The 24,746-nt window shown below is 45.7% G+C and overlaps 1 protein-coding gene and 1 pseudogene across 2 annotated transcripts; one reads left to right on the forward strand and one right to left on the reverse strand.

Annotated features, from left to right (window-relative positions):
* Positions 1–223: 223 nt before the first annotated feature.
* LOC307061905 (ATP synthase F(0) complex subunit C2, mitochondrial-like) lies at positions 224–1,246 on the reverse strand (annotated as a pseudogene). The gene is made up of 2 exons: positions 1,015–1,246; positions 224–481 (listed from the first exon to the last, which is right to left on the reverse strand). The product of its transcript is annotated as an ATP synthase F(0) complex subunit C2, mitochondrial-like (transcript).
* A 13,750-nt stretch (positions 1,247–14,996) lies between these two features.
* HCAR1 (hydroxycarboxylic acid receptor 1) lies at positions 14,997–16,004 on the forward strand (the record flags this gene model as incomplete). The annotated part of the gene is made up of 1 exon (XM_079717720.1): positions 14,997–16,004. One exon carries the CDS (start codon positions 14,997–14,999, stop codon positions 16,002–16,004), a length of 1,008 nt encoding a protein of 335 aa, XP_079573846.1.
* Between the last annotated feature and the right edge of the window lie 8,742 nt (positions 16,005–24,746).

Below are 24,746 nucleotides of genomic sequence, written 5' to 3' on the forward strand. Positions count from 1 at the left end.
GGCAAGATGGTACCTTTCGCTTGGATCTTTGATGTTTGAACTGGTTTAGAAAAAAACATATCTTTAAATTAATACAGTATTTATTTGTCTTTTCTCTGTTTTCTCTATTTGTCAAACCTTGAGCCAACCAGTTTCCCTAGGCTGCCTGGGGAGGTATAGGAAAAGGAACATACAGGGCAGAGAAACACAGGAGAAAGAACTATAAGAGGCAGAGACAGCTCCTTCACAAGGTGAAGAGGGTGAGAAAGGCCACCATCAGGCAGAAGGTCCCCATCGCCTCTGAGAGGGCAAAGGCCAGAATGGCGTAGGAGAAGAGCTGTTGCCTCAAAGAAGAGTTCCTGGCATAACCAATGATGAGGCTCCCAAACACAGTCCTGATTCCAGCCCCAGAGCCAGCCACCTACTGTGGCAGCCTCAGGTCCAATGAACTTGGCTGCTGTGTTGATGTCCCTTGAAATGGCACTGAAATGTATGTGTATAACTGAATCGGGGACTTCCCTGGCGGTCCAGTGGTTAAGACTCTGCGCTTCCACTGCAGGGGGCACAGGTTCAATCCCTGGTCAGGGAACTGAGATCCCACATGCCGTGCTGTGCGGCCAAAAATCAAAATAAATAAAAGAGTAGGGCTTCCCTGGTGGCGCAGTGGTTGCGAGTCGGCCTGCCGATGCAGGGGACACGGGTTCGTGCCCTGGTCCGGGAAGATCCCACATGCCGCGGAGCAGCTGGGCCCGTGAGCCATGGCCGCTGAGCCTGCGCGTCCAGAGCCTGTGCTCCGCAACGGGAGAGGCCACAACAGTGAGAGGCCTGCGTACCAAAATAAATAAATAAATAAACAAACAAACAAATAAATAAATAAAAGAGTAAATGGGGATTCTTGTACCATCTTTGCAAAAAAAAAAAAAAATATATATATATATCGGAATCACTTTGCCATACACCTGAAACTAACACAACATTGTTAATCAACTATGCTCCAACATAAAATAAAAAGTTTAAAAAAAAGCTGGGGGACACTGTTTTGGAAGCTGCTGCTAAGAGTAAGCGAAGTCAGGGGACATGGGGCTGCCAAGCTGCTGAGGCTCTCATCTGTCAGCGTCTCTGTTCATTTCAGCACCACTGCAGACAGCGATGGGCTCAGTAGCTTAGAGGTTCTCCTGATCTTGAAGGAGGTGGAGACAAACGTGCAAATGTACATTTTCAGGGGATAAAGAGCTGTGGCAGGAGAGCTGCTCCCAGTGCAGAGAGACAGAGAGCTAGAGAAAAAAAAAAATTTTTTTAATGAAAAAATTTTAAGAATCCAGGATTGGATTCCAGTTTCAGGAATAGCTGATTCTAGAGATAAAATAACATACTCAAGAATCTACCTCTCTCAGGGGCTTCCCTGGTGGCGCAGTGGTTAAGAATCCGCCTGTCAATGCAGGGGACACGGGTTTGAGCCCTGGCCCGAGAAGATCCCACATGCTGCGGAGCAGCTAAGCCCATGCACCACAACTACTGAGCTTGTGCTCTAGAGCCCGCGAGCCACAACTACTGAGCCCACATGCCACAACTACTGAAGCCTGTGCTCTAGAGCCCGCGAGCCACAACTACTGAGCCCACGTGCCACAACTACTGAAGCCTGCGCGCCTAGAGCCCGTGCTCCGCAACAAGAGAAGCCACCGCAATGAGAAGCCTGCACACCGCAACGAAGAGTAGCCCCCGCTCACCACAACTAGAGAAAAGTCTGCATGCAGCAACAAAGACCCAACACAGCCATAAATAAATAAATAAATAAATAAATTTATTAAAAGAAAAAAAAAAGAATCTACCTCTCTCAAAGGATTGGGAGCCTGGGATTAGCAGATGCAAACTAGCATATATAGGATGGATAAACAACAAGGTCCTACTCTATAGCACAGGGAACAATACTCAATATCCTGTGATAAACCAGAATGGAAAATAATATGAAAAAGAATATATGTATGTATAACTGAGTCAATTTGCTGTACAGCAGAAATTAACATGACATTGTAAATCAACTATATTTCAATACAATTTTTTTTTTAAATCTACTTCTCTCAGAAAATTATAAAGCAAAAGCGAAAAGTGCTTATGCTTGATAATTCTGGGTACAGGTAGGGGAGTTACTTTGTACTATTCTCGTAGCTTTTCTGTAAGTTTGATATTATTTCAAATTTAAAGGTTTTTTAGGGGACTTCCCTGGTGGTCCAGTGATTAGGACTCTGCACTTCCAATTCAGGGGGCACAGGTTCAAACCCTGGTTGGGAGACTATGACCCCACATGCTGTGCAGTGGGGCCAAAAATTAAAAAAAAAAAAAGTTTTTAGAAAAGAAACTATCTCTTTTCATGTTTTGTCTTCTCCCCTACGCTTTGGTCATACTCTCCAAATACTTCCCCCAATTTACTACTAGTTTAGCAATCCCAGAAGAAAGACTATCTTTTCCAGTGGTTCTAGCAAACAACTCAGGTTGGTGTCTGTCGTAGATCAAATGTTTGTGTCCCCCCCCAAAATTGTACGTTGAAATCCTAACTCCCAATATGATAGTATTAAGAGGCGGGGCCCTTGGAAGCTGATTAGGTCATGACGGTGGTGTCCTCATGATGGGATTAGTGTCCTTATAAAAGAGACCCCGACAAGGGCCTGCTTCACCTACACCCTACTCACATGACTGACCTTCCTATGTACTTGCCCCAGGTCCCAGATAGTGATAGCTTATCAAAGGGACAGTGAAGGACGTACCCCTCTACTGGTTTCCCTGGTAGCAAATGAGCCCACCTGACGTCAGTTCCCCTATAATTTGTCATCTCCCCTTCCCCTTGAGAGTGAAGACTGCCACCAAGTCCTGCCTGCCATGCGCCACACATGGTGGGGCATCGCTCCAGGAACTCGCTTCAGACGTGTAAGCTCCCCCATCCATTAAACCACTGATGCCTCAGATAAAATAAGAGAGGCTCCAGAGAGCTCCCTTCCCTCCCGCCATGTGAGGACGCAGAGAGCAGACAACAGGAAGTGGCCACTCACTAGTGATTCTGCCGGCATCTTGATCTTGGATGTCCCAGCCTCCAGAACTGTGAGACATAATCACAGAAATAACCTGTTGTTCATAAGCCATCCAGTCCATGGTATTTTGTTAGAGCAACCCAAATGGAGTCATCAGTCCCTTGAGTCCTGTGCCCACCTGACCCAGTCACAGTGGCCACAGGGATGAAACGATCTGATCTGCCAGATGTCCATTCCTAGAGCCAGATCCTCCCAAACCTCAGGGAGGGTCAAACCTCAGGGATGGATCAGTCAGCAAAGGAAATCCGGGTGCCAATGCCAAAAGGAGGGCATGTAGATGCTGGGAAGACCTAAACAGCATAGAACTACCCCATCATCCAAGCTCTTGATCCCAGAAGCCCTGCTCAAAGGAAGAAGGATGGGGGGGACTGAGATGATAGGGAAGGAGCAGACATGACAGAGGTTAATGAAAAGCAACCTGTTCTGCTTCTCCAAAAAGCTTGATGTTTCAGAAGGTCATTTGCCCTTCCCGTCCTTCCTGCAACACAGGACTAACAAAGGACACAAGTTCTGCCACAAGAGGCCCATAAATATTCAATAGAGAGGAGGATTAATTTCAAAGATGATACAATTTTATCATGATGGGGCAGGAACTTGATCAGGTTTACAGTGAAACCCGTCTTTGTTTAGCCCTTGTATAAAGGGCACAAAGCCCTCTGACATTCTTTTTTTTTAATATTTATTTATTTGGTTGCACCAGGTCTTATTTGCAGCAGGCAGGCTCCTTAGTTGTGGCATGCATGTAGGATCTAGTTCCCTGACCAGGGATCGAACCCGGGCCCCCTGCATTGGGAACTTGGAGTCTTAACCATTGTGCCACCAGGGAAGTCCCAGCCCCCTGACATTCTGAGAGTTATATTACAATACATTTAAGTATACCTCTCTTTTATTACAAAAATATTACAAAACATTCAGAGTGTGTACAGTAAAAAACCAAAATTTCCCCCTCTCTGGAGTGCTATTAACAGTTTGGTACATATAATGATATTAATAGGAATATTAACTAAAACATATATAGCATTTACTCTATGTTGTATACTGCTCTAAGCACTTTACATAGATTAACTCATTTTTGTTACTCAGTTCAAGCTTGTACTGCTCACTGCACAACAGGCCAATAAATTGAGAGACGAATTGTTGGGGCAGGGAATAGCAACTCTATTTGGAAAGCCAGCAAACCAAGAAGATGGTGGACTAAAGTCCCAAAGAACCATCTTCCCTGAGTTAGAATTCATGCTTCTTTTATACTAAAAGTGGAGGGGGTAAAGTCCTGGTTCTGGTCAGACTTAAGAGGGGATGTGTTAATTTCTTTCTTCCTGCAGCCATTCATAGGTGAGCCTGGTCAGGAGGTTTCCTGTGAGCTAAACCAATGTATTTTATTTTATTTTATTTTATTCTTATTAGTTAACCATTTTATACATATTAATGGATATATGTCAATCCCAATCTCCCAGTTCATCCCACCACCACCACCACCACCCCGCCAATTTCCCCCCTTGGCGTCCATACGTTTGTTCTCTACATCTTAAACTGATGTATTTTAGCTTAACACTCATTACATAGGAGGCAGCGTTCCCAGAGATGGACCATTATGCATAATTTAAACTTATAGGCAAAATCCCTTTAGTGATTAACTTGTAATAGAATGCAGAAGTTCTTCCCTATTACAATTTTGCCTTCATATTAGAATAACATGGGTAATATCATTTCCATTTGACACGTGAGGAATTTGAAACTTAAAGAGGGAAGTAGCTTGCCTAAAGATCTTGCAGCCAATAAGTGAAAGAATTAACTTTAAACCCAGGCAGCCTAACTCCAGAGCACATATTCTTATCTTCCAGATTTCTAAAATGCATATACATGTTTTTTACTGAGTTGCAGTTCACATAAAATAACCATTTAAAGTGTACAATTCAGGGATTCCATGGCGGTCCAGTGGTGAAGACTCCACACTTCCACTGCAAGGGGAACAGGTTTGATCCCTGGTCAGGGAACTAAGATCCCCCATGCCACACAACGTGGCCAAAAAAAAAAAAAAAAAAGTACAATTCAGTGGCATAATACATTGTTGTGCAAACACCACTTCTATCTAGTTCCAACATTTTTTCACCCCCAAAACAAACCCTGTACCCATTAAGCAGTCATTGCCTATTCTCCCCTATCTCCAGTCTTTGGAAAATACTAATCCACTTTCTGTCTCTATGATTTATATATTCTGAATGTTTCATATAAATGGAATAATACGTTACATCTTATGTCTGGCTTCTTTCACTTAGAATGTTTTTGAGGTTCATGGACTCTGTAACATGAATCAGAACTTCATTCCTTTTTATGATGGAATAATAATACTTCACTGTGTGTTGATACCACAATTTGTTTATCTGTTCATGTGTTGATGAACATTTGAATTGTTTCTACCTGTATTATTCAGGGTTCTTCAGAGAAACAGAGCCAATAGGATGTATATATATATACAGAGAGAGATTTATTTTAAGGAATTGGCTTATGCAACCATGAAGACTGGTAAGTCGGCAGGGTAGGCTGGCAGGCTGGAGACCTAGGGAAGAACCAATGTTGAGGTCAAGTCCAAAGGTCATCTGCAGGCATAATTCCTTCTTGCTTGGGGGAGGTCAGTCTTCATTCTAGTAAAGCCTTCAGCTTACTGGAAGAGGCGCACCCACATTATAGAGGGCACTCTGCTTTACTCAAAGTCCACCAATTTAAATGTTAATCTCAATGTAAAATAGCTAGCTAGTGGGAAGCAGCTGCATAGCACAGGGAGATCAGCTCAGTGCTTTGTGACCACCTAGAGGGGTGTGATAGGGAGGGTGGGAGGGAGATGCAAGAGGGAGGAGATATGGGGATATATGTATATGTATAGCTGATTCACTTTGTTATAAAGCAGAAAACTAACACACCGTTGTAAAGCAATTATACTCCAATAAAGATGTTAAAAAAAATGTTAATCTCTTCCAATAGACACCTTCAGAAAAACATCCAGCATAATGTTTGACCACATATATCTGGGCACCGTGGCCCAGCCATGATGACACATAAAATAAACACCTTTTAGTTATTGTGACTAGTGCTGCTCTGAGCATTTGTGTACAAGTATTTGTTTGAGTCCTATTTTCAATTCTTTTGGGTATATACCTGGGAGTGGAATTGCTGGTTCATATGGCAATTCTATGTTTAACTTTTTGAGGAACTGCCAAACTGTTTTCCACAGTGGCTGAGCCATTTTACATTTCTACCCAGCGACGCGCAACAGCGTATACCTTATTTTTTTAGCTTCCAAAAATGGAATTATTCAACACAAACTCCAGTGCATTTTTTGTGTTTTGGGGGGGCCTGATCCAAAGGTAGTGTTGTACAAGTGAATGCTACTATTCTTTTTAATAAGTACACAGAATTTTATTGAATGGAGACACCATGATTTATCTCATTCCCCACTTAAATAAAGATTTAAGTTGCTTTCAACTTTATTTAACTTTTTATAATGGAAAATATATACAAACAGGGGGAATAGGACATGAATATCCCTGTTCCCATAATCCAGCCACAACAATCAAAAATTCATAACCTCTGTTTTTCTATTTATCTTCCCCTCTCCTGTTGGACTCCTTTGAATCACATCCCAAATACCATGTAATTTCATCTACACATATTTCAGTATTATTTCCAAAAGATAAGGACTCTTTCTTTAAACATAACCAAAATACCCCGTTATCACACCTACGATAATTAGCAACAATTCCTTATTATCCTTAATTAGCCAGTCCTTGTTCAGATTTCCCCTAATGTCTCGTACTTTTTAACAGTTGGAGTTGAGAGTACAAACAATTGGTTAATATATCTAGTTTTTTAAATTTTTGGCCATGCTGCACGGCATGCTGGGTCTTAGTTCCCTGACCAGGTATCAAACCCGGGGCCACAGCAGTGAAAGCACGGAATTCTAACCACTGGACCACCAGGTAACTCCCTATATCTATTAAATCTCTTTGAATTTATAGTTCCCCCCTCTCTTTTTAATTTTTCTTACACTTTATACCTGGGGAAAAAACACATTGTTTGCAATTTTTAAGACTCATTTTGAAATGGTGAGGAACTTCCTTGTCAGCTTGTGTCAGGTCAGGGTAACTTCTCTCCTGATCACCCTGTGAAGCAATCCCCAGCTCTCTCCTTAACCTTCAGGCCCCTAGCTTTCTCCTGGGCTGTAGCAGGAAACAAAACGAAAAATGTGATAAATCATTTACACCGTAAATTCAGTCAGTAGTTCCTCCTCGATTCCAGAGAGGGCATTTTGAAATAGTTTGGTAGAGAAAGGAACTCTGAGACTCAAACACTGACGTTGAAAAGGTCACTGTAGGGGGCTTCCCTGGTGGCGCAGTGGTTGAGAGTCCACCTGCCCATGCAGGGGACATGGGTTCGTGCCCCGGTCCAGGAAGATCCCACATGCCGCAGAGTGGCTGGGCCCGTGAGCCATGGCCGCTGAGCCTGCGCGTCCGGAGCCTGTGCTCCACAACGGGAGAGGCTACAACAGTGAGAGGCCCGTGTACCACACACACAAAAAAAAAAGTCACTGTAGGGACTTCATGGTGGTCCAGTGGTTAGGACTCCATGCTTCCACTGCCAAGGGCCTGGGTTCAATCCCTGGTTGGGGAACTAAGATCCCACAAGCTGCTCAGTGTAAATAAATAAATAAATAAATAGATAAATAAAGGACTCTTAAAAAAAAGAAAAGAAAAAGAGAAGGTCACTGTAATGCATGGAGTGGTTACCCCTCAAAAAAAAAGATATGTCCACATCCTAACCCCCCAAAACTGTGAATATGACCTTATTTGGGAAAAGAGTCTTTGCAGTATTCAAGTTAGTGGTCCTGAGATCATTCTGGATGATCTGGGCCCTAAATCCATTTACAAGTGTCCATAGAAGAGGTACACAGAGGAGAAGGCTACGTGACCATGGAGGCAGAGATTGGAGTGATGTGGCCACAAGCAGAGGACTGCCAACAGTCCCCAGAAGCTGGAAGAGGCAAGGAACAAACTCTTCCCTAGAGCTTCTGGAGGGAGCACAGCGCTACTGACACCATCCTTTCAGAGTTCTAGTTTCCAGAACGGTGAGAGAATACATTTCTGTTGTTTTAAGCCACCAAGCTTGTGGTAATTTGTTCTAGTAGCCTCAGGAAGATAACACAGTCACATACCAGGTCTCTGATTGGGAAAGGCGTTTTGGAGAAGCAGAGGTCCTGGATTTCTACCTATGACATAATAAGAAATATATATGTTGGTCTCTGCCCCTGGTTCCCGACACAGAACTCCTAAATCCCTTGGAATTTCCGGGGTGATAGGATTGTCTCGTGTTCTAATGAGGTGACTTTTTTTTTTTTTTTTTTTTGCCATGCCTCGAAGCATGTGGGATCCTAGTTCCCCGACCAGGGATTGAACCCAAGCACCCTGCAGTGGAAGCTCAGAGTCCTAACTACTGGACCGTCAGGGAAGTCCCATCTAATGAGGTGACTCTTTTTTTTTTTGCGGTGCGTGGGCCTCTCACCGCCGCGGCCCCTCCCGTTAAGGAGCACAGGCTCTGGATGCACAGGCTCAGCGGCCATGGCTCACGGGCCCAGCCGCTCCGCGGCACGTGGGATCCTCCCGGACCAGGGCACGAACCCATATGCCCCGCATCGGCAGGCGGACTCCCAACCACTGCGCCACCAGGGAAGCCCTAATGAGGTGACTCTTAATGGACTGTTGGATGGGGGCTGGTTACCAGAAAGACCGAGCCATGATTCGAGGCTTGGAATTTTAGCCCTACCCCCCATTCTCCAGAGAAAGGAGAGGGGCTGGAAATGGAGTGAATGAGCGACCGTGCTTACATGATGAAGCCTCCACAAAAATCCCAATTCTATGAGGTTTGGGGAGCTTCTGGGTTGGTGAACACATTCATGAACCAGGAGGTCCCCAACCCCATGGGGACAGAAGCTGCTGCACTCAAAACCCTTCCAGACCTCACCCTACATACCTTTCATCTGGCTGCTCTTCTGTATCTTTATCACATCCTTCCTTATATAATAAACTGGTAAACATAACTGTTTCCCTGAGTTCTGTGAGCTGGTCTAGCATATGCTCGAATCTGAGGGGTGTCATGGGAACCTCGAAATGCAGCCATGTCGGACATAAGTTGTAGGTATCTAGGGGACCCACAACTTGCAATTAGCATCCAAAGTGGGGGGCAGTCTCATGGGACCGAACCTTTAACCTGTAAGGTCTGGGCTAACTCTGGTTAGTGTCAGAATTGAATCAAACTGTAGGACACCCAGTTGGTGTCACAGAGAATCGTGTGGCGTGGGGGAAAAAAAAAAGTCCCACACACCTGACATCGGAAGTGTTCTGAGTGTGGCCGAGGTGCGGGAGTGAAAGAGACACACCAGGAGGAGTGTGCGTTCCTAACACACCGCCACACAGACACTTCCCCCTCTCGCCACCTGCTGGGCGGTCCCACAGGGAACGTCCACTGCCTGCCCCTGTCACGTACAAAGTACCATGCTATCTCACAAAGCATCGGGGGAGGTGGCCCGGCGGGGTCCAAGAGCTCCAAGCTCACACCAGATCAGCCTGGCAGGTGTGGTCGCAGGTCCTTTCAACCTGCCCTTCCTGTGTCTCCTCAGAGCCAGGAGAATAAGTAAACTACAGAGGTCTGTTGGGAGTCATTCGTCCACTAGTTCATTCGTTTACTCAAGACATACTTCTTGTGTGTCCCTTTGGTGCCAGGCTACAGTCTGGGCTTGCAGAGCTGAATCAGACCCAGCACTAGGCTTCGTGGAGACAAGGGGCTGGGGGGAGACACACAGGTAAACTGTCACAATCCTGCGTGGTCAGTGTGTGAGTGACAGATAGGGGTAGAGAAGAGGGTTTAACCCGGACTAGAGAGGGAGAAGCACAGGAGGCTTGGGGGCTGGAGGAAGAGGTATCCCCTGGGCTCCCTGTACGGTAGCCACAAACCACATGTGGCTTTTAGAATTTAAACTAATTAAAATTAAATAATATTGAAAATTCAGTGCCCACTAGCCCCGATTTCAAGTGCTCAAGAGCTACATGTATATTACAGAACATTTCCATCATTGTATTTAGAAAATTCTAGTGGAAGTTGCTGAAGCCAACAAAAGAGGATGTATCTAGCACTAGGAAGCAAGGGAAATGTGTCCCCAGCGGCCCCTATGACACAGCCTTCGGGCACTAAACACTGCTACGCCTCCTGTTGGATGTTGAGGCCAGTTCCTATGGTGTCTTGAATTCCCTGCTAAGGACAACAGGGAAGAATGGGAGCCTTCAGCTGGGTTGGTGGGTGGCAGGTGACATCATCAGGTTTGAGTTCTGGGAGATGGGTTGGAGGAGGAGCATGACAGGAGGCAGGAGGACCAATCAGGAGGTGGTTGTTTCCTCTAGAAACTTGGACCAGCCAAAGTGGTAGCAGTGTGGGGACTTCCCCGGTGGTCCAGTGGGTAAGCCTCTGGGCTCCCAATGCAGGGGACACGGGTTTGAGCCCTGGTCCGGGAAGATCCCGCATGCCACGGAGCAACTAAGCCCGTGCGCCACAACTACTGAGCCTGCGTGACACAACTACTGAAGCTCACGTGCCTAGAGCCCGTGCTCCGCAACAAGAGAAGCCACCGCAATGAGAAGCCCGCGCACCGCAAGGAAGAGTAGCCCCTGCTCGCCGCGAAAGCCCGCACGCAACAACAAAGGGCCAACGCAGCCAAAAATAAATAAATAAAATAAGTTAAAAAAAAAAAGATTCCTCCATAAGAACCTGCTGTATAAAAAGAAAAAAAAAAAAAAAAGGTTCCCCCTGCCACTGAATTCAAGGTCCTCTGCAACACAGCCCCACTCAACGTGACCTGTTTTATTCCTTATGATTCTACAGCATAGACTCCAAATTCCAGACTCCTCGAACATTCCTCAGATGCCCCCCACCACCTTACTTTTTCCATGCTCCTCATTTTCCGGAATGTCTGTTCCTTCTATTTCTGCCCCTAGAAATTTTAACAACTCTCCCTCATCCCCCCCTCACAAAACTCCAATAAACCAGCTGTATTTTTTTCGAACACATATTAAAATAAAGTCATAGCTATAAAGTCAAAGTCCATATGGATACTACTCTCCATCATCTAAAATCATCTCACGTATCATCTGTGGCATGTCTACCACATTGTGGAAAATATTGCCTTAAACCGCTTATTCAATTTGCTTTTCCTCTATTGTTATTTATGCATTTGTCTTATTTCTCCTAGTAAACACTCAGCCCCAGACAGCAGATAACATCTTCCTCATTTGGGGGATCCTGAAGCATCTAAAGTACCTCAGAGGTTCATTGAGTAAACATTTTTTTAATCAATAAAGCCTCTATTTTTAATTAATTAATTTATTAATTTATGGCCGTGCTGCACGGCATGTGGGATATTAGTTCTCCAGCCAGGGATCGAACCCACGTCCCCTGCAGTGGAAACGTGGAGTCTTTACCGCTGGACCGCCAGGGAAGTCCCAAGCCTCTATTTTTTTTTTTTTTTTTAACATCTTTATTGGAGTATAATTGCTTAACAGTGGTGTGTTAGTTTCTGTTTTATAACAAAATTAATCAGTTATACATATACATATGTTCCCATATCCCCTCCCTCTTGCGTCTCCCTCCCACCCTCCCTATCCCACCCTCCCTATCCCACCCCTCCAGGCGGTCACAAAGCACCGAGATGATCTCCCTGTGCTATGCGGCTGCTTCCCACTAGCCAAGCCTCTATTTTATATCAGGCATTGTAATTGGTTGCTAGAAGTGAAAATAAGAACAGTAATGAAATTTGGCTTAAAGAAAATTTAAGACTTTTTTTTAGAGCAGTTTTAAGTTCACAGCTAAATGGAGGGGAAGACACAGAGATCCCCCACAAACCCTCCATCCCCACACATTCACAGCCTCCCCTATTATCAGCAGTAGACTTTCAGAGAAAGAGAAACCTATCTTTTCTTCCTTAATCCCCTGCTAACTCTAGAGGGAGGAAGAGAGAGGGAGTGGAGGTGATTTGACAAAACAGAAAGGATGTGGAAAAAAAAGGCACGTGTTCGTCATTGGGGGGAAAAGGGAAACACTTGTGTTAGTGTTTACAAGAATCTCGATGGTATCTGCCAACCCAGAAGGAAGAGTCTTTTCCATTTGTTGAAAAACCCAGCCTGACCATATTGAGGTAGTACTCAGGGTCACCCACCCAGCCTCATTTTGGGGCATTCCAGCCTACGGTAGTTTCCCCTCTATCAGTTAGCAGCTTCTTACAGAATCACAAAGGTCCACAGAGTGAAAGTGGCAGATATGTGCTCCCAGTAAAAGAAGGAGTTAATCATCAGATCCTTCTTCTAGGCCCTTACTGTCAAGAACATGGACTTTATCTCCAAGGACCTCTTGGATTGGTGAGGGAGCTAAATGTAGCTGTTTGGTGGACACATTTATTTGTAAGAAGTTCAGAGACTCACAGGTAGGGTGTGAGGAGGAAAGTGACAGGAGAATGACACTGGAAAATTAGTTTGGGGACCATCTGTGAAGGGCCTTGTAGACCAACCCAAGGAACTTGACCTTTAACCTGGAGTGGAGGTGACAAACTTAAAATCCCACAGAGATCAGGCGTGTCGATGAGTGAAGCTGACCAGGTCACAGGGAGGGGTGAGGACTGTGGCAAGATGGGGATTCTCGCCTTGTCTCAAGGGTGCAGCTACTCTCAGCTTCAGCAGACTGTTACCAGGCAGGAATGGTTGGCCCAGTGTGACCAGATCTTCCGGTTTCCAAGAGAGGCTGGAAATCCAGGTGTGTTTTTGTTTTGTTTTGTTTTGTTTAATTAAAAAATATATTTAAAAATTTTTCAGCCATGCTGTGTGGCACATGAGATCTTAGTTACCCGACCAGGGATCGAACCCAGGCCCCTTGCAGTGGAACCGTGGAGTCTTAACCCCTGGATTGCCAGGGAAGTCCCTGGAAATCCAGGTTTTTATATGACAGTCCTAGGTTTTTAAAACATATGGGCTGGGCTTCCCTGGTGGCGCAGTGGTTGAGAGTCCACCTGCCAATGCAGGGGACACGGGTTCGTGCCCCGGTCCGGGAAGATCCCACATGCCGTGGAGTGGCTGGGCCCGTGAGCCATGGCCGCTGAGCCTGCGCGTCCGGAGCCTGTGCTCCTCAACGGGAGAGGCCACAGCAGCGAGAGGCCCGCGTACCGCAGAAAATAAATAAATAACTAAAATAAAAATAAAACATATGGGCCAAGTCAAACTGGTTCTCAAACCAGATACGGCTCAAAGGCCACACAACTATCACCTTGGCAGACTGAAGGGTTTTAAGGGAAAAAAAAAAAAAAGATATGATCATCTCTGTGCTTTAGAAAAAAATCACACTGTAGAGTGGGAGAGGAATTACAGAAAATAGACTAGAGGCAAGGAGACTCAACCGTTTCAACAGGAGGGAGGTGACAATGATCCGTGCTAGGGTGGGGACAGAGGGGAAGGTTGTTGGGATGATTTGGAGTCCAGGATTCAGGGGGAAGAATTTAGCTTCCACCAGCATCTGGAAGAAGGCATACTCCTCCTCTCCGTGCACGCCCTTCCCTCACCCTTTCCTAAACTGAAAGCTGAAAGGACAGACAGATCATCTCTAAAGCCAAAGGACAGGGAAGTTTAGCCAAGGCTCTGGTCTTGGGAGCAGACGAATTTTACTAATGATCGTTTATGAGATAAACTCCTTGACCAACTGCCCCAACTCTCATTCTCCCTCACCAAGGGGCTCAGCACGTAATTAAAATTTAAAACTTATAGGGACTTCCCTGGCCGTCCAGTGGTTAATACTCAGCGCTTCCAACACAGGGGGCATGGGTTTGATCCCTGGCTGGGGAGCTGAGATCCCACATGCTGTGCAGCCAAAAAAGAAAACAAACAAAAAAACCACACAGATCATGGCACTCTGCTCTTTCGAGCGGTGGAATTTGGGAAACTCAGAGCCAAATCCTCTTTTGCTGATAGCAGAGGGAGGACCTGGCTCCCAAAGAGGCTGTTTCATGAACACGGACGTGAGAGGTGGCTTCAGATCCATTTCATGGTCTTGGTGGTGGTACAACTGGTCACTTGGCTCCAAGGAAGAATGCAAAGGGTAGGAGGTGCAAATGGGGGAGAGGAATGGCGACTCACTTCAGAGAATTTTTCGAACAGCCAGCAAGGGCTATATTAAGGACTCTTTTCCTCCGCAGATCCTTCTGATTTTGAAGTGCTGTGTTTTTGGGTCTGGCATAGGAAGTGGCCCTGAGGAGATGCAGAGCTAAACCTCCCCCTCCCTGGCACGGCCTGGGAGCGCCCCACAGGATGAGGGAGAGGACAGCTGTCAGGCAAAGGTTAGGGAGGAAAGCGCAAGCAGAGACCCAGAACGGCTCCAGGAAATGTTTGTATTTCTCCACCGGGAGGGTGGACAAATAAGCTCTTTTTTCGTTCCTTCTGGGCAGCTTTGCTTATTCTCCAGCTAAGAGAGAGGCTGAAAATAAAAATCCTTCTGGGACAGGACTCAACTACTCCCCTCCAACACGAATCTCCTTGAACCTGCCAGCTGCTTCCCAGAAATGACAACTGCGTGAAATTACCTGCGTTTCAAAGCCCTGGGGTGCTGCATGCTTCGGCTCTCAGGGAGACAGGCAGCTTGTGACCCAGGCTCCAGAGAAAGGAACCCCCGCCTCGAGTCTCCCATTTCCTGGCCGAGGTTTCTGTTCTCCGTGGAGTGGCTGCATCCATGCACACGTGTGGTACCTGTGTCCCAGGGTGAAGAAGTTGGAAACGCAGCAGCTGGCGCAGTCAGGTAAGCATCTGTGTTTTTTGGGGAATTCCACAGCCCAACACACAGAACACTGGTCCTCTGTCCACCATGGAAAACAGGTCGTGCTGCCTCATCCAGGAGGACCCCATCTCCCAGGTGATGCCGCCGTTGCTGATCCTGGCCTTCGTGCTGGGCGCCCTGGGCAACGGCATCGCCCTGTGTGGTTTCTGCTTTCACATGAAGACCTGGAAGCCGAGTACTATTTTCCTTTTCAACTTGGCTGTGGCTGACTTCCTTCTCATGATCTGCTTGCCCTTTCGGACAGACTACTACCGCAGACACAGGCAATGGGCCTTTGAGGACATACCTTGTCGGGTGGCACTCTTCATGCTGGCCACCAACAGGGCTGGGAGCATCGTCTTCCTCACGGTCGTGGCTGTGGACAGGTATTTTAAAGTGGTCCACCCCCACCATATGGTGAATGCCATCTCCAACCGGACTGCAGTTGGCATCGCCTGTGCCCTTTGGACCATGGTCATCCTGGGGACTCTGTATCTTTTGATGGAGAACCATCTGTGTGTGCAAGAGAAGACCATAACTTGTGAAAGCTTCATCATGGAGTCGGCCAACGGCTGGCACGACGTCATGTTCCAGCTGGAATTCTTCCTGCCCCTCAGCATCATCTTGTTCTGCTCCTTCAAGATCATTTGGAGCCTGAAGCAGAGGCAGCGCCTGGCCAGGCAGACTCGGATGAAGAAGGCTACCCGGTTCATCATGGTGGTGGCGGCTGTCTTCATCACCTGCTACCTGCCCAGCGTGTCGGCCAGACTATATTTCCTCTGGACAGTGCCTACCAGCGCCTGCGATCCCTCTGTCCACGTAGCCCTCCACGTCACCCTCAGCTTCACCTACGTGAACAGCATGCTGGACCCTCTGGTGTATTATTTTTCAAGTCCCTCGTTCCCCAAATTCTACTCCAAGCTCAAAATCCACAGTTTGAGACCTAAGCGTCCAGGACACTCCAAGAGGCCAGAAGAGATGTCCATTTCAAACCTTTGTCGCAAGAGTTGCATCAGTGAGGCAAATAGCTTCCAAAGCCAATCCGCTGTGCAGTGAGATCTCCAAATGTGATAGATGGCACCAGAACAGACAGATGGACAAAATCAAGGAAGACCCATGGGCGACTTAGAAATAATTCATGCTGAGGGGTGGAGAGCTTTGAAACTGCCGTTCTTTCTTAGCTGCATCCTCCCCACTGTTAGATATGAAATTCAGATCACTATGTCTTTTTGGAAGGTTCCACTTGAGAAGTGAGCCGGTTGCATTTATATGATTTGATTCCAATGACAAGGGCGTGTGTGTGTATGTGTGTTGGGTGGTGGGTTGGGAAGAGTTTGGCTCCTGTGTATTCTTAAATGGCTGAGTTAATAGGTACTAATGTTTAAACCCATCATGTTCTCTGTCTGGAGGAGTTAGTGAATTTAATAACCTATCCTCTGACCTTAAATTCTTACTTGTCTTGGAAACTAGAAACTAGTGTAAGTCGATATTTTTATTTCAGGCGAGTGAGGCTCTTTAGACGGGGAAGTCTCGACCCCGATGATTTTCATCTTCCTGGGGCTCCTCTGTACTTTTCTGACTTCTCAGGAACCCAAGAAAAATGACAGCCAAACAATCTGCTCCCACCTTCTTGGAGCTCCACGTTTATCTGCAAGTCTTTGCATTTCAGAGAAAGTACTGAAGGATATGTTTACCTGCCCTGAATTTTCCAGTGGGAGCTGAGTGATTGAAAAAATCCCGTTAGCCTTTGGGAAGTGCTGAGTCTGGCGTAATTGCTTTGGCTGCTTGTTATATGACTATGAGTTTGAATTATTCAATCACTCATTTTCCACGTATTTCCCGAATTGACATTCTGTGCCAGGTACTGTGTTAATGTCCCTTTTACCTGGACGGTCCTTAGTCAACTTGTGTGTGGCGGGGTGGGAGGCGTGTGTGTAGCAAGCAGACAGAAGTTAATGAAGTTCACCCTTTCAATGACTATAGTTTCTAGACCTGTTATCTGCAAACACCAGCATTTTCCTCTTATTGTAGGATTCCATACAAACACGAAAGGGAGGAAAGGGTAGTATCCCTTATACACATGAATTTCCCAAATACGTCCATGGGACCCTCAAAAGTAGATGATTGTATGAATGACATGCTGCTCCTGCCCTAGATTAGGGGGGAAGATTCCAAGCCAACCTTAGCTCCGTTCTTAAGCCACAAAGTGGTGAAAGTGTTCCTGGCTCCTTTATTTACATTTTCTCAAATTCCCAGGGGACTCTCTGCAGTTAAGGCCCTTACCAGCTTTTCATTCTTTAGCCTTGAAACATCCCACTAGGCTGTTCCTATTAAATTCCTTTTTCAGGGGCACTGCACAGCCCAGGGATGGGCTGTACAAAGCTCAAATCACAGCTCAACTGCTTACGATGTATGATCTAGGGAGAGATTTTTTTTTCCTTTGGCTGCACCGCGGCATGCGGAATCTTAGTTCTCTGACCAGAGATCAAACCCTTGCCCCCTTCAGTGGAAGCTCGGAGACCTAACCATTGGACCACTAGGGAATTCCCTGGGAGAAGATTTTACCTAACCACATTTAGTTTCAATTTCTTCATCTGTCAAATAGGGGTAACAATAACGTTGACATCAGAAGGTCATTGGGTGGATTCATTGAATGCAGGATCCTGAAGCACAGGGACTTTGTTTACTATTATATATCCAGAGCCTAGAGGCATGCCTGCACATAGTAGGTGCTCAGTAAATATTTGAATGAATTAATAATTGCATGTAAAACGTTAAGCGCAGTGTCTGGCAGTAAGTGCATAATACTATGATGTATTATGTTAACACACTCTACATATAAAGAAACTGAGGCACAGAAGCAATTTCCCCCGGGGGTTCAGAGCCCGTAAGTAGCTGCTCTGTTCTGACTACTTGAGTTCCCTGGCTCCCTAGCTTCCAGGGGAGAAGTGAAAGCAAGGATTCTTATCAGCATCAAAGAACCATATATCCTCTTGATAGAAATCTGTGAAAACCCCACACTTCTGCTTTAAATTCTATTCTTAGTTCATTCTTTCCTGGGCTGCCCCCTTGTTGCTTCATCTTAATAAAAACGGATTCCAAAAGAAAGTCCGCGTCCTGTGTGTGATCCTATGTTAAAAGATTCATGAGGGGCTAAAGACGCAGATGTAGAGAATGGACTTGAGGACGTGGGGAGGAGGAAGGGTAAGCTGGGACAAACTGAGAGAGTGGCATGGACTTACATATACTACCAAATGTAAAATAGATAGCTAGTGGGAAGCAGCAAAAACAAACAAAAACAAAAATCAAATCCCCAACTGAAACACGAGGGAAGGGGGCAGGGCACAACCTTTGAAAGGATGACGTAGCCCAAGGACATGATTGGCTGATTAGAACCAAATGGGTCCAATACGGCAGGCAAGTCAACTTCTGCTAGACCTTGAGCCTCAGTATACGCTCACTGTAACACATCAGCAAGCTAAATGACACATCCACAGGCACCATGACAGTTCCAATATGACCATAAGGATCAAAAAGTGGGTGGTGGCCCAGTTCCTGGAAATCCCTTCCCCAAATAGCTGGACTATTCCTCCCACTCATTAGCCTATGAAATTACCCACCCCTATAAAAACTGACAACCCCATACCCCGTTGCCTTTCTCACCTTCTGAGATGGCCCACACTCTGTCTGTGGAGTGTGTTTCTCTCTAAATAAATTCACTTCCTACCTATCACTTTGTCTCTCACTGAATTCTTTCTGTGATGAGACATCAAGAACCTGAGCTTCATTAAGTCCTGAAACCAGGAGTGCGATCACAGTTGGAGGACTGTGGGTTTTGGCCGGGTTTGGATCCCAGCACAGGGGTTCATGTCCCAATCTGAGGTGCACCGTTTCACAACCCGTCTTGACTCTGGTTTTGCTTCTTTTTTTTAAAATTCATAGAATGTGATGAAACAAATGTCATCAAGAAGTGTTCAGAATTGTAAGGAAGAGACATATAGCTTTGTTGACAAAGCTTTGTTTAAACTACCTGGATTAGGAAAATGTCATCAATTTAAAAGAAATATTGTGTCCTCTGACTCAGAGTCTTTCAGGAAAGTCACATAAAAGCGAGAAGGGATAGTAGACCATTATTGTTCAGGAACTGTATGGAAAAAATAAGAGGTACCTTTTACTGGTGCTGACAACATAAAAATTTAGGTTCTGGTCTATTCTCAGAATGGGTTTCCTTACCCTTTCTGACAACTGACATGGTTAAGATGGTGTCTGAGGTCACCAGTGCGCAGGGGCCGCTTGGATGGGATTGGAACTCTGGGCACAAGGGGTTGAGCCATTTATTAAAGGTTCCCTAGCAAGGTGGGGAAGTGGCCACACTGCAATGCACAGTCTCAGCATGCTGCTTTCTGGGCCTTCGAATCCATAGAGGTTTCCAATATTACTCAAGACTCCAACATCCCAGTGAGTGCATAAATGGCTTCAGGATCAGCTAATATTGATAACTTGCAGGGGGCTTCCCTGGTGGCGCAGTGGTTGAGAGTCCGCCTGCCGATGCAGGGGACACGGGTTCGTGCCCTGGTCCGGGAGGACCCCACATGCCGCGGAGCGGCTAGGCCCGTGAGCCATGGCCGCTGAGCCTGCGCGTCCGGAGCCTGTGCTCTGCAACGGGAGAGGCCACAACAGTGAGAGGTCCGCGTACCGCAAAAAAAAAAAAAAAAAAAAAAAAGATAATTTGCAAGGCCCAGTTCAAAGTGAAAATGCAAGGTCCCTCATTCAAAAAGAATTGAGAATTTCAAGATGGCGACAGCAGGGCGTTAAACTAAACACAGGACCCTTTGAACTCATCCATGAAGCTGGGGCCATACATTTTATGTATAGAGAGGTTGAGATGGAGCAGAATAAATAGATGGGCTCACATATGGGCTTAATTAATCTATACTCAGCTTCCAGTGATGATACAGTTGCAGTGAGAAGGGGGTCAATATTTTCTTCCTTGTAAAGATTCATTCATTCATTCATTCCCTCTTTCAAGGAACATTTATTAGGCACCAGCTCTGTACCAGGCACAGTAAAAACACAAAAAACATAGCCCCTCACCCCATGGGTTCCCTTGTAGAAACCAAGGAAAAAGTAAATTTACCATTCAGGGCAACTGCAGTGAAAGTGGTAAACTTAGGGTTCTACAGGAGAACACAGGGGCCCTTAATCCTGGCTTAGAGGGTGAGGGAAGGCTTCTCAGAGGAAGTGACTTGTGAACTTAGCTCTGAAGGATGGAGAAGAGGCAACCAGATTGAAACCTAATGGGACCCTATAGGGCTCCCAGGCGTGGAGGCCTTTTTGTCCCCCATTTCTTGTAGGCAAGACTCCAGCCTCCATGGCCTTCCCTGAGTTCCAAAGGGCAGATTAGAACAGCTGCTAATCAAGGGGGGAGCAGCCAGGAAACCACTTGAGGCGAGATTAAAGGGACTAGAAAACTCATCCAGATTAGGAGACCAAGGACTTCCCTGGTGGCGCAGTGGTTAAGAATCCTGCTGCCAGTGCAGTGGACACAGGTTGGAGCCCTGGTCTGGGAAGATCCCACATGCCACGGAGCAGCTAAGCCCGTGCACCACAACTACTGAGCCTGTGCTCTAGAGCCTGCGAGCCGCGACTGTTGAGCCTGAGTGCCACAACTACTGAAGCCCGCGCACCTAGAGCCCGTGCTCCGCAACAAGAGAAGCCACCCAATGAGAAGCCAGCGAACCGCAACTAAGAGTAGCCCCCGCTCGCCACAACTAGAGAAAAGCCCGCGTGCAGCAACAAAGACCCAAGAGAGCCAAAAATAAAAATTAATTAATTAATTTAAAAAAAAAAGATTAGGAGACCAACCACCTGACATCCTGCACACACCCTAATCTTGTCAGCAAACCCACTCTTTTAAAACTTTGCAGAAGAAAGAAGAATGTGAGACTGTCACTGTCTTGATCCTTATCACCTACCCCTGACCATAAGCCCCGACTATAAGACCCCTCCCTATTCCCCAGGGAGGGGGGGCACAGTGCTTGAGGCGCTAGCCTACTGTGTTCCCTCTTTGCCTGGCAAAGAAATAAAGCCACTTTCTTTCTCCTCCATAACTCTGTCTCTGCATTTCAAGAGTCAAGATTGTGGCATCAAGATGCCTCGGTGGGGAAAGGTGTTCCAGTCAGAGAGGAGAGAGATGAGAACTGCAGGAGGATCAATGGGACAGGGACGAAAAGTCCAGGCTGGGCTACAACAACCTGGTAAGAGGTGAAGCCCTGAGATCCACCCAGGTGAGAAGGGTCTGCTCACAATCTTTCTTGATAGAAGATTTGTGAATAGCCTTGCAGACCCCTTCTTTTAAAACAGGAATTACATTTATTTAATCACAGAGGCATACATGTTTTTGTTCAAAACTCAAGGAACACACAAGTATGTAAAGTAAGAAGTAAGTCTTCCTTTCATTCCTCTTAATCTCATTTTCTAGAGGTGATGACTTTTTTTTTTTTTGGCCATGTCCATGCGGGCACGCAGGGATCTTTGTTCCCAGACCAGGGATTGAACCCCTGCCCCCTGCAGTGGAAGTGCGGAGTCTTAACCACTGGACCACCAGGGAAGTCCCGAGGTGATAACTTTTAACATTTGGGCTATATACACTCTTGCACAAAACTAATGAATCTTTAGTTTTGCTAAAGCAAGATAGATAGATAGATAGATAGATAATTTTGCAAGGTACTCTTATCAGGAATATCTTCCTATATCAGAACAGAGATCAAGCTCCTTGTTTTTAATTATATTTCATTGTATAAATGGACCACATGTAGTTTATTTAACCAATGGCCTTTTAACAGACATTTAAGTTATTTCCAATTTTCCTCTATTGCTGCCATCCTATGGTGAACATTCTGAATGATATATCTTTGGGTAAATGTGCCAGAGGTTTTAGAAGATAGATTCTTAGACATGGAATTGTTGAGTCAAAGGACAGGCATACTGAGTGAGGTAGTGCGCACAGTGGCTGAGAGAATAGCCCCTGGAGCCACACTGTGTGGGTTCAAATCCTATCTCCTTTCCTTACTAGCAAGTTACTTAACCTCTCACTGCTTTGTTTTTCTTTCCTTTTTTTTTTTTTTTTTTTTTTTTTTGCGGTACGCGGGCCTCTCACTGTTGTGGCCTCTCCCGTTGCGGAGCACAGGCTCCGGACACGCAGGCTCAGCAGCCATGGCTCACGGGCCCAGCCGCTCCGCGGCATGTGGGATCCTCCCAGACCGGGGTACGAACCCGTGTCCCCTGCATCGGCAGGCGGACTCTCAACCACTGCGCCACCAGGGAAGCCCGCTTTGTTCTTCTTGTCTGTAAAAGAATAATACCTATCCTTTAAGGATGTTCTAAGCACTAAACAAGTTTAGCTTATAAAGCACCTACACTAGTGCCCAAATGGAGTAGCTCTATTTCTATTAATCCTTATTATTATCTTGTATTAGTTCTTATTATATTAGCTTTTATTATAACCTTGATAGATACCACCAAATCACCCAACAAAAAGGCTGAACCAACTTAGACTCCCACCGACAGTGTATGAGAAAGATTTCTTCCATGCCCTTGCCAGCAGGCCCTTGTTTGGTTGCTTTGTTTAATAAGCATTTTTCTCCTTCTTTTTCAAAAATGAAACAAAAACAAAAACCTTTGCTCCTTTAAAGTGGGAAGTCCAAATTATCATTTTTTTTGCTTGTTTGTGTGTTTGGTGTTGTACCTAGGAAGGCTTTGCCTAAGCCAAGGTCATGACGACTTACTCTTAGGTTTTCTTCTAAGAGTTTTATGTCTTACATTTAGGTCTGTAATCCATTCTGAGTTCATTTCTGTGTACGGTTCAAGGAAAGGATCCAACTTCATTCTTATGCCTATTCAGTCATCCAGCAGCATTTATTTAAAAGATGATTCTTTCTCCCATGGATTTGTTTTAGCACCCTTGTTATAAAATCAGCTGACCATAAATGCAAGAGTTTATTTCTGGACTCTCAATCCTGCTCTATTGATCTATATATCTATCCTTATGCCAGAACCACACTGTCTTGATTACTGTAGTTTTTTTTTTTTAAATTAATTTATTATTTATTTATTTTTGGTTGTATTGGGTCTTGTTGCTGTGCACGGGCTTTCTCTAGTTGCAGCTAGCGGGGGCTACTCTTCGTTGTGGTGCGTGGGCTTCTCATGGCGGTGGCTTCTCTTGTTGTGGAGTATGGGCTCTAGGCGCCTGGGCTTCAGTAGTTGTGGTGCATGGGCTCAGTAGTTGTGTCACACGGTCTCAGTAGTTGTGTCACACTGTCACCAGAGCGCAGGCTCAGTAGCTGTGGTGCACGGGCTTAGCTGCTCCACGGCATGTGGGATCTTCCCGGACCAGGGCTCAAACCCATATCTCCTGCATTGGCAGGCCGGTTCGTCACCACTGCGCCACCAGAGAAGCCCCTTGATTACTGTAGTTTTGCGGTAAGTTTTTAAATTGGGAAATGTGATTTCTCCAACTTTGTTCTTCTTTTTTCAAGATTATTTGGTTATTCTGGTTTGCCCTTAGGTTTTTTGCAATAAACTTAACACCACGTTTCAAAACCCTGAAATACCCTTCTCCTTTTTTTTAATGTCTCTGTAGTCAGTATCACCAGCTTCCTCTGCCCCCTTACTTCCCAATTTCTCCTACTTCATCTTCTTCACTAGTGGTCCAAAGGTCTCTCATTTCCCGAATGTCCCAACTCAATGTCATTTACTACCTGCAGAGGCAAGGGTCCCCAAATACCACCAATGAACTGTGCCTCCTAAACCCACACCCTCATGTGGCCCTCCCTGTGGAATATGGACTGGCGTGGTGACTCGCCTTAGCCAGTAGAATGTGGTGGAGGTGATGTTCTGGGATTTCCGAGCCTAGGCGATCAGAAGGTCTGCCTGTGTGCTTTCGGAAGTGTTGAGTAGCCTTGTAAGAAGTCCAGCGCACTCAGTGGAAAGAATATGTGAAGAGGCTGTGTGCAGATGGCGTATAGAGAGACACAGACCACATGAAGAGGGAGAGAAGCCCAGACATCCCAAATGGCCTGCGTGAGCCTACCTGCCATCTAAGAGACCCCAAACAAGGACCAACCAGCTGAGCCCGGTCGACCCATAGAACCATGAGAGAGAACACAATGGTGATTGTTTTAAGCCACTAAATTTTGTGGTGGTTTGTGACACAGCACTAGATAACTAAAACAGAGACCCCAGCTACGTTCAAAGACAAACAGTGAGAGTGCCGAATTCTAACCACTAGACCACCAGGGACGGATGGATAAACAAGGTCCTACTGTACAGCACAGGGAACTATATTCAATATCCTGTGATAAACCATAATGGAAAAGAACATGAAAAAGAATATATATATGCATATAACTGAGTCATTTTGCTATACAGCAGAAATTAAACACAAAATTATAAATCAACTATACTTCAATTAAAAAAAAAAGGCAAACAGTGAATTAACGTCTCTGGGGTTTCTGATCTGTAAAATGGAGATGGTGATCATAATAGGACATCTCACAGGGTTTTTGAGAGGATTAAATGAGATCACGGTAGGCACATCTCTTAGCCTCACGCCTGGCACAAAGCAAGCATTTGATAAAGGACAGCTATTGTTATTTTTAATTTTAAAAAGTAGTTCCATTCCATTCAGGGGCACATTCCAGTTGTAATAAGAGAACTAGGCACGGAGATTCGAGTTAATTGTGAAAGTCACAAATGTTAAGCGGAGTTTCCCCCAAACTCGGTAGAATCACTGCCTGA

The sequence above is a fragment of the Hyperoodon ampullatus genome (genome assembly GCF_949752795.1).
Source record: "Hyperoodon ampullatus genome assembly, chromosome: 13".
NCBI classification, from domain to species: domain Eukaryota; kingdom Metazoa; phylum Chordata; class Mammalia; order Artiodactyla; family Ziphiidae; genus Hyperoodon; species Hyperoodon ampullatus.